At 40.0% G+C, this 13,193-nt stretch overlaps 1 protein-coding gene across 1 annotated transcript in view; it reads right to left on the bottom strand.

The window, feature by feature from the left end:
• Positions 1–13,193, bottom strand: part of RNF14 (ring finger protein 14) — a 22,249-nt gene that overhangs the window by 5,177 nt on the left and 3,879 nt on the right. Inside the window, exons 2-7 of the mRNA XM_019506351.1 lie at positions 11,144–11,306; positions 9,412–9,563; positions 5,429–5,956; positions 4,332–4,560; positions 2,677–2,849; positions 834–964 (exon numbers count right to left, since the gene is read on the bottom strand). Coding sequence (XP_019361896.1) covers positions 834–964; positions 2,677–2,849; positions 4,332–4,560; positions 5,429–5,956; positions 9,412–9,563; positions 11,144–11,297 — 1,367 coding nt within the window. The 5' untranslated portion in view covers positions 11,298–11,306. The remainder of the gene's footprint in view (positions 1–833; positions 965–2,676; positions 2,850–4,331; positions 4,561–5,428; positions 5,957–9,411; positions 9,564–11,143; positions 11,307–13,193) is intronic.

Genomic DNA, 13,193 nt, shown 5'->3' with positions numbered 1-13,193 from the left:
CGGCGCCCCCCCTTTCCCCCCCCCCCGCACCCCACACAGAAATGGGGGGCATGGGCGCCCCCCCCCCCCCCAGTGCACGCAGTGGGGAGCCAGCCCCACCCCCACCAGATGAAGCACCCATGGCCCAATCCCAGTTCCTGCTGGGGCCCTGCAGGCAAGCATTCTCAAGTGAAATAAATAGTGGGCTCTGTTGGGTTGAATAAGGCACCTACATGCTCTAGTGAAGGACCTGCGACACTTGCGGGAAGATTTGGGATTGGAATATATTTGCAAAGAATTCTTTGATCATGCTTAATTAGCAAGAAATCCCCTTATAAAAAATACAAGCTTTCAGCTTACTGTTGTCATGCCTCTCTCACCTGTTCCTCTCACATCTGCCCAAGCAGTAATGGTCTCCCCACACACCATCCTAATGCTGAAACATTCACTGAAGAAAGGTCTGCAGCTCCTAAAATCCAGAGCAGCCTTCCCACCTCAGCCCTTACCCCATACTCATCACACCAACAGAGAACCTTTTAGGAAAGCAGTTTGTTAAAAATTAATTTCTGTCTCTGAATCAGCAGCAGAGAAAAGAGCATCTGCAATCAGCTGGCAGATTTCCCACCATATTAAAAATCCCTCAAAGAATTTTCCATATTTCAAACTATATCTGAACACATTTCATTCTTTTCCAACCTCTCAGAATTTTTCCTCCCACTAGTACACACAGACTGTAACATAGACTTTTCCAGTGCAAGAAAATAAAAAATGAATTGGGGGTGAAAGGTAGTAGGAAAGAAGCTACACAAATGTAAGCTGCATTAGATTCAAGAGCATGTACTTTGAATACGTACCGGTTAAAGCATGGAGAGGATGGATCATGAAAGTGCTGATATGGGTTCACCCTAGACAAAGACCCCAGACAAATCCAGCAGAAGTACTGTCTACAGCCATTGCACGTCATCTTGTTACAACCATCTAGTTTCTGTTGAGGAACGAGAAAAACAGGGATAAGAATCACACAGGTCAGAGTGTAATCTCACAACCTGCAAACCTGCCCGTCACACCAACAATCAAAATGTGCAAAAAATGACACAGAAGCATCTATTTTCAGAAATGCAGTGGAGTACCTGTACTGTATTTGGTTGCATGCTGCACAACTGGCCGTACTTAACTACAAAAAAAAATGTATTTTAAATACAAAAAAAAGTGTTTTAAAGCTGAGCTGTCTAACTGGTGGCTGGTCAGTCAGCTGCATGTAGCTCTCGAAGGGGTAGTGACGTGATGGAGAGGGGTGTGGGGGGCATCTGTCACATGGCATGATGGACAGAGCCTATGCAGTTTAGCATACAGGCCACTTTGAAACTGGACAGCTGTTTTAGAGATTGCTTTTCTGACGTGTGAAAGGAAGAACCCAGTTTATTCAAAAGAAAAATGACCTTTTTCAGTTATAACAGGCAACAATACAACACCCCACACAACTCATCGCCAGCAGGGTTTAAATCTTAAATTTTCACATCAACGACACACCCTTACCCACCGGAGCTACCAAAGCAATTACTCACTGCATCCACTAGCCACTTAAGGGAAACATAGCAGAAATTTTCCAACAGATTAGACAACTGTTTTAGAAAACAGCAAAATAGGCCGAGGACTCCCAATCCACTTTCTGATTCTGGGGCGGGAGCGTCAGATGCTGACTGGAGACAGACAACCAAAATAACTACAGATTTGGCATGTTCAACCTGCAAGGAATGTTAAGAAACTCTCCAAGTTGATTCTGCTATAGTTCCCATTCTGCCTCAAGTGACCCTGCAAAACCTGTTTGTAACTTACCGGCAAAATGGGAAACTAATACGTGACTCCTGGTTAGGGTTGAGTTATGAGGCTTTAAATAATAAAAAGGTTTTACTATATGGGAATGTAATCAGCAAATCAACACAGAAAAGATTTAAATTTCTCATGTCTCAGTCTCAAGACAGGACACGTCTGTACAATTTGAGGGTATTCTGTGACTGGAGCATGTTTCTCTGTCTACAACACACTGTCTGCAAAATCCAGTACTTTGTCCTCCCTTGACCCTGATTTTAAAAAAAGTGAGCCAGCTGTGGAGGAATTTGTCTACTGTAATGCCAGCTGCTCTGACTGACAAAAATAGTGAATATAAATTCTTGCAAGCAGAGATGCAATCAACACGGTTAAAATTATTCATTGCTGGTGAACAACTAGATAGTGACACTGCAGCATTCTTTTGCTTTTCTATTAAACACACTCAGAACTGTCTTTTCCCTGAAGCATTTATTAGCAATTACCCTGAGGACTAATGGTGAATCCATTTAGTAACTAAAGAAAGATGCTTGTAAGTAGTATAAGAACAGTATAGAAGTCTGTGGCACATATGAGACTCAAATACCAATGCCAATCAAGGTTTTTAGCAGCGGAACAATGAATATAGATAGTAGCCAGCAGTATTATCATGAAATACCCACTGCTCTGGAGGCACCACCTCCATTATATGCAATGTGGACAGAATAGTGGAAATTCTTGACACACAACAACAGATTTACAACCCTTGTTACTCTGAGTCTCACAAACCAATCTTTAATATTCTGACTCCCATTAGAAATTACCTGAATAACTTAAGACAGTTCAGTTGAGAGCAAACTGGGATTTTTCAGTTTGTCCTGGGAAACTCACCTCTATATGAGTACCACAACAAGGACAGCATTTTGAATTCTTGTCTAGCCATTTTCTACTTTCCATCTCCTCCAGGGCTTTCTGAATCACCCTCTTGCCATAACGCTGTTCCAAAAATCTTTTTGTGGCCTCATCTGCTTCTAGGTATTCGTTACGTAACTCCGTTAGCTTCTCTAGGAAGAGAAACAGAGCAACTGAAAAGACCCCTTTGCCTTTTATGTATGGTACTGTATTAAGTCCAATTGTCTAATGTATTTTTCAAAGAAACCAATGCAACCACAGATAGGCTATAACGCTTTCATACAGAGAATGCAAGTAAGGTTTGCCAATGGACGTAAGTGATCAGTTCTGACTTACAGAAAACTTTCCAGATGCCCCTGCATGCTTAAAAAGATGAGTCAAGCACACTGGAGACATAATCCAGGAGGCTTCAAAGACCTCAGTGATCAAGAGGATTCCAATAGCCCTGACAGGAAAAAAAAATAAAGGAACAGCCACCCAGAAGTTTCATTTTGCTTGCTGACCCACATGTAACCTACAATCTCTCAAGTTATAAGTCTATAAACTTGAGCATGTTGAACAAGATGTTCCTTTCACCTGCACAACATATAGCAGTAGTTAAAAGCAATCACTCTCAAGATGCTGAAGGAACAGAATAAAAAGTAATACTGAAAATCTTGCAATGCCAGGATATAAATCAATGGGGTTCATACAGTGCTGCATTCTGGTCCTTCTATCCCACAAAACTAGAACTGAAATAAAAGGTGTTTAAAGACAAATGACAAAACTGGTTACATTAACGGAAAAGGTTTCATATGAAGTGATAAGTGAAAAGATACATTTTGTCTCCTGCCTAAGTCAGACAGAAGAAGTGGACATGACAACGTTATAGAAATAAATAGTAGAGAGACACTTCCTTTCACCACTTTTCATAACAACAAGAGGAGAGCCTATTAGAGTAAAAACAGGTAGCAAATATAAAAATGACACAAGGAAAAGGCTTTCTAAACAACACATTTCTCATGACCGAGAATCCCATTAAATACCAGGATTAAAAAAATGGAATCAAAACAAATGGAAACTTGTATGAAGAAGGCAAGAACATCCTGGGTTACCTTAGTATAGGTTTTAAAGTATTTTGAATATCAAAATACTTCATTCCCTAGAACTAAACTCCTCAGTTATTGGAAAAAGCTTTCTGTGGGCAGATTCTCTCATAAATGCTCACCTTGAAGGTCTGTTATACCTTCCTCTGGCGCTAAGCCACTGTGGGGACAGGATACATTCACATGTCCATTTCTATGCACTATATTTCCCCCAGATAATCAGTAATCAATTTTGTATTAACGAAAACAATCCTGAACCATGAGGATCCAGTAACTACATTATTATACTGCAATAAACACTTTCCCCCTGCAACTTCTTCATTTTACTGCAGCACGGCAGGAGCAAGGTTTTCAACTCTGTAAATTGCCAATATCAAGGGAAGTCCAAGAATTCCACTCCCACCATCAGATACTGAAGGCTGCATCAATGCAAATGTTTCCTACTGTGGAAGGTGTAAGAAGGAGAAAAAAATATTTCCCTGTATTTATTTATGCATTCACGATATAAACTGTAACACTGGGCTCAACTTCCAAACAAGTGTCACTCACCTGCAGTGACTTTACATGGAGACACTCCATGGTAAGTCATTTTGCAGAGGGTGCAGAAGGCATAGTTGCAACTGGAACATATGCCCATAGTGCAACTAGGCTCCTGCATCACTGGAGTCTGACAGCATGGGCGAGGGCAATACACCACGTCTGCCATCAAGTCCAAGCTGGACTGCAGAAGCAGGCGGTCATAGCGTGCAAACAACTGCTCTTCAACCAGTTCTTTAACCTAAGCACAGAACAAAACGTCATAGCATGCATTTATTCAGAATTTCAGTTACTATTACAATAAAAACACTTTAAAGAAATGAGTACCGGCAGCTAGTTCAAATATGCTTTGATGCATTTTAAAATATTACTTTCCCTTAAGTCAGCTTATGGCAGCAATATAAGGAGAGGTAAGGTACGGAAGTTACTAATGAAGCTATGTAATTAAATCTACAGTTTCTGGGGATAAGTGCTTTGAAGATTCACTGGCAATTCAGACCACTGGCACTGGCAAATCTATAGGGTACTTACACACATGCAGAGAGTCTGCTCTGACACACTGGAAATCCAGCGTGTCGGAGGAGACTCAATTAATTGAGTCTGTTTGAGCATGTAAATTGATGTGTGCTGGCAGTCTTGTGCGTCAGCACTGTGAAAATGGTGGCAATGTGCTTTGAACTAAAACACGTTCTATGTTTTAAAGAGTTCAAATTGCACCGCTACCATTTTCTCAGTGCTGACACACGATGCACCGCTGATGCATCTGTTTCCAACGCAGCACCCAGCACTTTTAATTAGTGTGACTTGCTAAATAAAAGTGCCCAGTGCTGCATCAGGAGCACATATAAAAATGCCCATAGTGAAAACAATCTGTGCTAGTGACATCTTATGAAACCAATCCCCCGCCTGAGACATCTGATGCTAGTCACGGTGCCAGATGAACTCAGATTCTAAGCACACTATTCTAACTCAGATGGTTACACATTGCCTCCAAGGGAAAAGAACCCTGTGCGTGTTAATGAATATACTTTGCATGAATATCTGTGAGTCTGAACTTTTATTAGCAGGTTAAAGGGGTGCAGGAACCAATTAAATGGGGCTAATATTACCTGACCAGGAGTAGCAACAGAAGAACACTTTGGTTCTGGACAGTTGAGGCAATGGACCTGACCATCCCGGATCTGAATTTCAAAGTAGTCCTTCATGCAGGCTTTGCAGTAGACATGGCTGCAGTCCATGAAGTACATACATTCAGCACCTAGCTTCTCACAAAAGCAGATACTGCACAAGTGTATCTTACTGTTAAAACATTTTTTCCGTTGGGCCTGATCAAAGTCTACGATTTCCATAATCAGACTTGACAGAGATTCCACATCCTGTACAGCTCTTTTATCAAGGATTTCTTCTTCAGCTATTGTGGTGCCTGCTGCGCCACAACTATCTAGCTCAGCGTTTGGAGGCACCAATGATGTCCTGTGTTGCCCATTTCCTTGGTGGCACATTTTTAGCTCATATGGGGAGACAATGTTCAGATAACTTAGTGTTTCTTCCTTGAGAAACTGCGTCCATGCAAATAAGACCACACAACCTCGATTCTCCTCCCACAAGTTGTCCAAGTGATTGCAGAGAGCACTGAGCTAGAAGAGAAGTTCAGAAACTGAATGAAGAAACGCATCTTCCAACAACTTCTCACTCATCCTAGTAAAGTTTGTGCCTTTCCTGTGGTGTTTTTATGGAAATTTCCAATTTCAAATTTAAGCCACAAAATAAACTAATTCAATACAGTACTCAGGAGGAAATATAGGAAAGCAACCACTCCCATCTGATAACTTTCCAATTGCCAAAGCAGAAATCCACAATCTGCCATAATATGAAAAACTAAGGTGCATTATAAAGATGCTAGGAAATAAAAGTGATGGGAAATTTATAAATAAAAATCACGTGATGCAATAATTAATATTGTTCTATAAACTGTACCATATGAACCTAGTATTTCCTTCAAGGTGAACTGGCTAAATTAAGAATTGGAAAAAAAAAATACCTTTTGCCTTTTTTTGATATTTAAAGAAATTTCGAAGTTTTTTTTCAATTTATTTTTTCTGCTCATTTTTCCCCTGTGAAATATCAAGAAATTATATATCTTATCTTCCTTATTTTTTGTGAGACCTCTTTGGTCTCAGATAAAGGGCTGAAAATTCATGCGGTTTCTATCTGTTGATTCTTAAATGTAACCTCCCTTTCATGTTTTTGCTTATATCTATGTAATTCAAATAGATGATAAAGTGTAAAAATGGGGCTTTACAGAGTTTGATTTAAAAAAAAAAAAAAATCACCCTCCCTCTCAATCAGGTTTAACTTCCTTAGTAGTCTGCATTATTAATTCTCCATTTGTCCAAAGATTCTTCCAAGAAAAATAAGGACAGGACAAGCCTTTCATTCATATTTACAGAACTTACATCTTGCATGCCTCTCTTGTACATTACAAAGCAGCAAAAAAGTACTATTTTCCCTCCAGTGTTATGCAGCGTGTCTAACTAATAAATTAAAGAGTAGTGTAATCACAAGAACTCATCTATTTTCTGGCAAACATTTATGTACCACTTAGTTAATACTACAGCAATAGTCTGGATCTAGTCATTTTGGGTTACAGGTGGAGGTTGCTATTTTTGGCAAAGAAAAAACAGACGAATTATGGATATTGAAACTTAGGGATTCAAAGTTTGGACTGTAATGAAAAAAAAAATCTGCACCACCATTCTGGCTGGACCAAATATAAAATGTTCAGAACATTCAGCCAATTATTTCCCCCCAATTTGAAGAGTAATGTTTTATCCTGTGACTTATTCCCGTGCTGGTGTTTTAAACATCCAAAACTTAGTGCAGCAGATAAATATATGTACTAATTCATAAAGTACTCACCTTTTCCACTTTCATTATCAAACAAACCAAATTTTAATATAGTAGACCCATTTACTTGGGACCAGAAACTTCACCTCCCGATATGCACTGCTGTGTGACATGCAGTGAAATTTTAACACTGAGTCCTAGTTCTTTTAGCGGTGAAGTCTTAGTGGTGAATAGGGAATAAGGTTTAAATTTAGTTAGACATTCACCTGCTTGCCCTTCCTCTAACTCAGTGGTTCTCAACCTTTTTCCGAGGGATGCCTTCAGTCTAAAATGCCAGATCTCACTTGTCACTTGTTTTTTGACTACAGAAAATATTAGATCATTTCTTTGGTTTTAAACAACTCAGAAAGACCACAACAGGTCAGAATGTTTTTGACATTAGTTTTCTATTTGAAATCTCTGGGTTTATCCTGTGAATCACGTTTGCACATCTAACAGTGCTAACATTGTGTGGCAGCTTCAAAAAGATCTCAAGGAACCTCAGGGTGCCACATCACCCTGGTTGAGAATCACTGCTCTAGCTGCAATTGTAATGTGTTGGCACACTTTGAATGCAGTCTGAATTTCTGACCCATTCATAATCCTCAATTTCTCTTTTCCAAATTACACTATTGAGTGGCTGCTTCTAGAGCATAACAGCTCATGCTACAATTGCCAAATGTTAATTCAGACAATAGCTGCTGCAGTTTCAGCAAGAGTCAAGTTAATCCAGCTGTGATCACCTCACCTGAGTGCACATTTCACAAGGTGGTAAATCAGCCGTGTTATCTGAAGGCTGTTTGCTTTGAAAGCCTGATCTATAGAAATAAACTGCTTTTCCAGTTTCCTCCCTAACATTATAGAAATATCTGAAAAAGCAGACTATGTTAACTTTAATAACTCAAAGTTTGATGAAGAAAAAAATCCACATAAATTGCATGTTTCTCTTACTAAGTTCTCCACTGCTCAAGAATAAACTCCAGTTGAACAAGGCTATTAAAATTGTGAGCAAAATAGTTCAATTAAATATGCAATATGCAGCAAAACTGTTAGTGCAGTGCCTGGCTTTATTTAAAAAACGGTTTTGTTCTTTATAAAAAATGCTGTTTTCTACTATGTATTTCAGAGTAAGACGAGAGTTTTTTGGGGAGAATGGATCACAAAGCCCTTCTTATAGGGTAGAAACCACTTGAGTCTTGTGACATGGATACACACCTGGTTTCAAGATACAGGTTGTATTTTACAGTATGATAGGCACCTACAAGAATACCTACCCTATAGCACATGATATATAAGCACAGTGTAAGAGATTTCAAATCAGTGTGCATAGGTCACTTTAAAAAATGACTGTGGAACAGATTTTCAAAAGCATTTAATTGCCTAGAGATTTAGACAAGCAGCTAATGGGATTTATAAAATTGCCTAATGCATGTTAAGTGCTTCACTGTCACGGAAAACAAGGGGAACAAGGCAGAGAGCATTCAAAAGTCCCTATTAGGTGCCCATCTTTTAATACCTTTAAAATGTGGCACTGTGGGGCTGAAGCTCCATTTTCAAAGTGACTCTTGTATCATTTTTATGAAAAAAGCGCAAACCAAATATGTGACAAATAATTAACAAGCTGTTTTCTGGTTTTCCAGTCCAACAGCTCAGGTCCAAGAAGCTCAGGTACTTGTACACTCTGCTTACATGCAGAGAGAAAAAGAGGCAGAGATTGTTTGCTGCTACCTCATAAGGTAGTTAGCTTGCACAGGTAGGCAGTAGCAACTATACATCTCTGCTTGTGTTGTTTCTATTTGTTCTTAGCCTGGATATCTCTCTCTTGTTCTCTTGCTGACATCACTTGTATTTTCCAGAAGATATTTATTAAGCTTTATTGGCACATTTTGTGAGAGGTTCTCCGGTTTTTCCCCACTGCTGGGGGCATATCCACCACAATGAGGATGGGAATACATTAGTTTGCATGTTCTCAAGTAGTTGCTTTCTCTCAGCCTATGGCACTCTCATGCAAGTCATGATAAGTGTATGATAAGTGTATATTCTACCTCAAAACATTGTTCCTCCATCTGAACCTGGATTAATCTGGGTTTTAAAAACATGAATTTAGTTTCCAGTTCCTTCACTACCTATCATTAAACTGTTCATAATAAGCATGTTTCATGTTCTTGAAACCTGAAAGTAGCATTAAAAAGATGTAATGCCAAACCTGTGTCTGAGAGAGCCACTTGCCGCTGAGCGTGAACACAGGTGGGGAGGCTGAAGGGTAGTCTGGTGGAAGTTCAAAATTCAACACAAGTGGAGGCAGAAAACAAATTGAATACTCAAACCCATTGTGCAGGAGCCTCTCATTAGGACTGCCTGAAACAAAGACAATTGATTGAAGCAATTTGAGAGACAGCAAGAGAACTATGATTCTGGATTTTGCAGCCTGATGAAGCATAACTGCTTGATATGGTCCTCAAGACTTCTCTTTTCATTTGGTGAATTTATTGTTTAACTCAGACTATACCCATTCTTAACACAGAAAAATGTCATAGAGCTGTATGCTTGAGGCTGGATCGGTGAATACTATCTCCGTTAACACTGCGACCTGCCAGGTAAATGAGAAACCAGAGCATTTGGAAAGACAAATCCTCAAGAAGAATTTTAAGAAGATAACTAACCTTCCTCTCAATGTTAAGGTTTACTCTGGGCTACTTGAGAAAGAGCCCGTTCACGTTTCATACAACTTCAAGAGAACAGTGTTTCTACATATCAGGGCTGAGGATTTTATGTTTCATTGTGCAATTTTTGGCAAACAACAATCAACAAGTAAATTAAAGCAGAGGCAGTTATCTGATGGGTTTGGTAATACCCCCTCATGGTCTGGGAAACATAAAAGAACACAGAGTCTAAAATGCAGGGAGATTAGTTTCAAAGTTATCCCACCAAATATAAAGATTTATACCTGTTTCCACATTTGGACCACACAAATAGGAAACTGAATTAATAGATATGGGAACTAATGAAACTAACTATAATGGTGACAGATGAACAAATAAACAACCTGAAGAAATAGAGAATAATAATTTTGAATAATCTCGCATATTTGGCAATGCTCAATCTCACTTGTAACAACAGTGGGCAACTTTTTTTGCCGCAGGAAGTGTCATTTTTAAGAAAGGTGAAGTCCTTTAATTTAATATTTCAAGTTTCTTGAAGCCCCAGATGGAAGGGACTACAGAAACAAAGTGTTACAAATGTACACTAAATAAAAATGAAAACACTTACAAACCTAATTATAGTTTGTTTCAAGGGGCCTCAATGATGTGAATAGTCAATTTGCATAAAAGTATGCACACTTCAAAATAGAAAAAGCTTTGGAAACACTGCAGAATTTTCCTTAGGAAGTCATTTGGAAAAGTTATTAAAAATTCCATAAACACCACCAACTACACACAAAATTTAGAAGTCACTCTTTCTCAGCTTCTGTTTTTAATAAGTGATCTGAAAATAATTAAGTCATACCACGGTAAGAATGGGTGGTAATGAATGAGAAGTGGTAATGTATGAGAAATTACTCACCATTACAAAGATAAAGACTCCCCTTTGATCCCTTCAGCTGACCCTAGGCCTCTCTCAGCAGTGCCTCTTTTCTTCCCCCTTTCCCTATCATTCAGATTAAAATGAAATTAGTCCTTCCTATTTAGTACCCCTGCTCTCTGCAAGTCCCATCTGATGTAAGAGGCCATAGCCTATGAAAGCTCACGCCTCGCTGAACAAGTTAGTTATAAAATCCCACCCTGTCCTGCCTTCTGCCTAACTTTAGACTAAAACAGTTAACTACCTCTCAAAAACAAAGAATGTTTGGGTAGCTCTTTTTTGAACGTATATCTTGGAAAAAAAGAGACTGTTTTAAGAACATCTATTTCACAATAATGCAAAACATCTGTACTCACCTCTCACAAATATCTTGAAATTTGGGGGCAACTCCAAACAGATTTTAGTTTCTCCTCCTTGGCCAGACTCTGCTCTCTTGAACTCATCTTCATCATAAATACTAGCCAAAGCCAGCAGCTCATCCTCCTGAGCTTCTTTGTCTTCTGAAGACATTTAAATTTTCTGCAGACATAAGAACCCATTTCATATAATCAGCAAGAACTAAACAGGCTATTCAAGTAGTCCATTAGGAGGATACATTTCAGGTTATTAAACTTAAATTTTAAAGAATAATAGACTGCATCAAAACAATGAAAGCTAAGATTATACTTTTCCCACAGCTTAAAGCTATTGCACACGCTCCATCATTTTCCATCACAGGCTCCATCACAGTTATTAAGTTATAAAAAAGGGACATAGAGCTGGAGCTAGAAGTCCAGTTGGGACTCCATTAGAAAAGCTGCCTCCACCTGGGTAAGCTGGATCCTTCCCCTCTACCAGGGTGTAATCCTTGTCCTGGGCCTGATTAAACCGTGGGGCTCCTCCTGTGCTGGATCTAAGCAACACGTCCAGTAGTAGCTGCCATAAAGTCCAATGGTGGCAAGGGAGCCAGACAGCAGCAGATCAAGTGACTGTAGTGTGAGCAGGGCTGCATCAGCACAGCCCTCACTCACCCTCCTGCAACCAACAGCCATCCCCAGAGGGCTCTCTAGGCTTCAAATTCTGAGGCAGGTCATGTTCTTCCCTAACCACAGCACCAGCCTTACGGTAGCCCACTAGTGGCCCAGCAGGCTAGACAGGTCACACGTTTGATACTCCTGCCATATACAAAATACTGTTACCCTCCTTGAGGAAAGGGATGTGGAATAAGAATGACAACTTAAATCACTATTTGTGGCCCTGTTCATTCTTCAAGGATGAACAGAGTGGAATTTAAAATTTTCCACTAATGGAGAGATGCATTTTTCTTTTACCATAGGAAAATGTCTCTCTCCATTAGAGGAAAATTTTAAATACTGGGCTAATGAAGGAAAAAAACCAATATGGCTTCTCTAGCTTCTCTGTACTTCCTAGGCATATTTGTGTTACTTGCATAAAGAGCCCAAATCAAACACAGCTCCCCTGATTTAGTGTACTATTGTACATTGCTTCATTTTACTTATTTTTTGTATCAGTGCACACACTATGTTCTGCTTTAATTTTTTAAAGTGGTAGAATGTCTCATCTCATTGTATGTTTTTAGCAAAACCCGCAAATTATATAATGCTATTTCTATATTACATGTAATGTTATCATCCTTTTTACTGTACTGTTTTAGTGAAAGCTGTAAATTAAACTACTGCTACTAAGTTTACAAAAAGTTATATTTTTTCATATTATGATCATCAGAAACCAAACCTTTAAAAAAAGGTAAGTGATGTAGGAGGAAAGAAAATGCAATACTAATCATATCTAGATAGCATTTTATTAGGCGTGAGGTAGAAATTTGACTGAAGAAAGTAAAACAAGGGGTAAAAAGTAACAGCATCAGTCAATAGGCCCAGCATGCCCCACAAGGTACTTTTTAGAATGATTTCTAGGGGCACACTGACAGACTTTCGGGGCTGATACTGACGGCCAATTTTTAATGAGCCATATTGGCCAATACTGATCCGATTGCCAATATGAAGGTCCAGCTGGTAAGTCTGTTGTGGGGGTAGGGGTGAGGAAAGGGGTATGGGGGGGGTACAGATTGAGGCCTCCACAGTGAGGGAGGGAGTGGGGCTGGGGCAGGCACTGCACAGCTAGGGCGGGGCTTGGGATGGAGGCAAGAACAGCTCATCCACGGGGTACAAGGGGCAGCTCCCACTGCTGCATGCACCCCAGGAGGGCATGGGGGGGCTTGTGCCCCTGGATCTGCATGCAGGGCGAGGGTGAGCTGTTGCTGCAGGCTGGGGTGGTGCCAAGCTCTTCCTAGAGGGGTTTGAGCCGAGCTGTGTTCAGGGTGGGAGGTGGTGGTGCTGGGAGGGGGGCTGCAGCCACCCCAAAATTCATCGTAGCCCCCTCCCCCTCCCTCCCAGCACCACCGCT

Source organism: Gavialis gangeticus, unplaced genomic scaffold, assembly GCF_001723915.1.
Source record: "Gavialis gangeticus isolate Ggan-Ray unplaced genomic scaffold, GavGan_comp1, whole genome shotgun sequence".
Lineage (NCBI taxonomy): Eukaryota > Metazoa > Chordata > Crocodylia > Gavialidae > Gavialis > Gavialis gangeticus.
The sequence above is the reverse complement of the archived record's forward strand: the minus strand, read 5'-3'. Positions and strand labels throughout refer to the sequence as shown.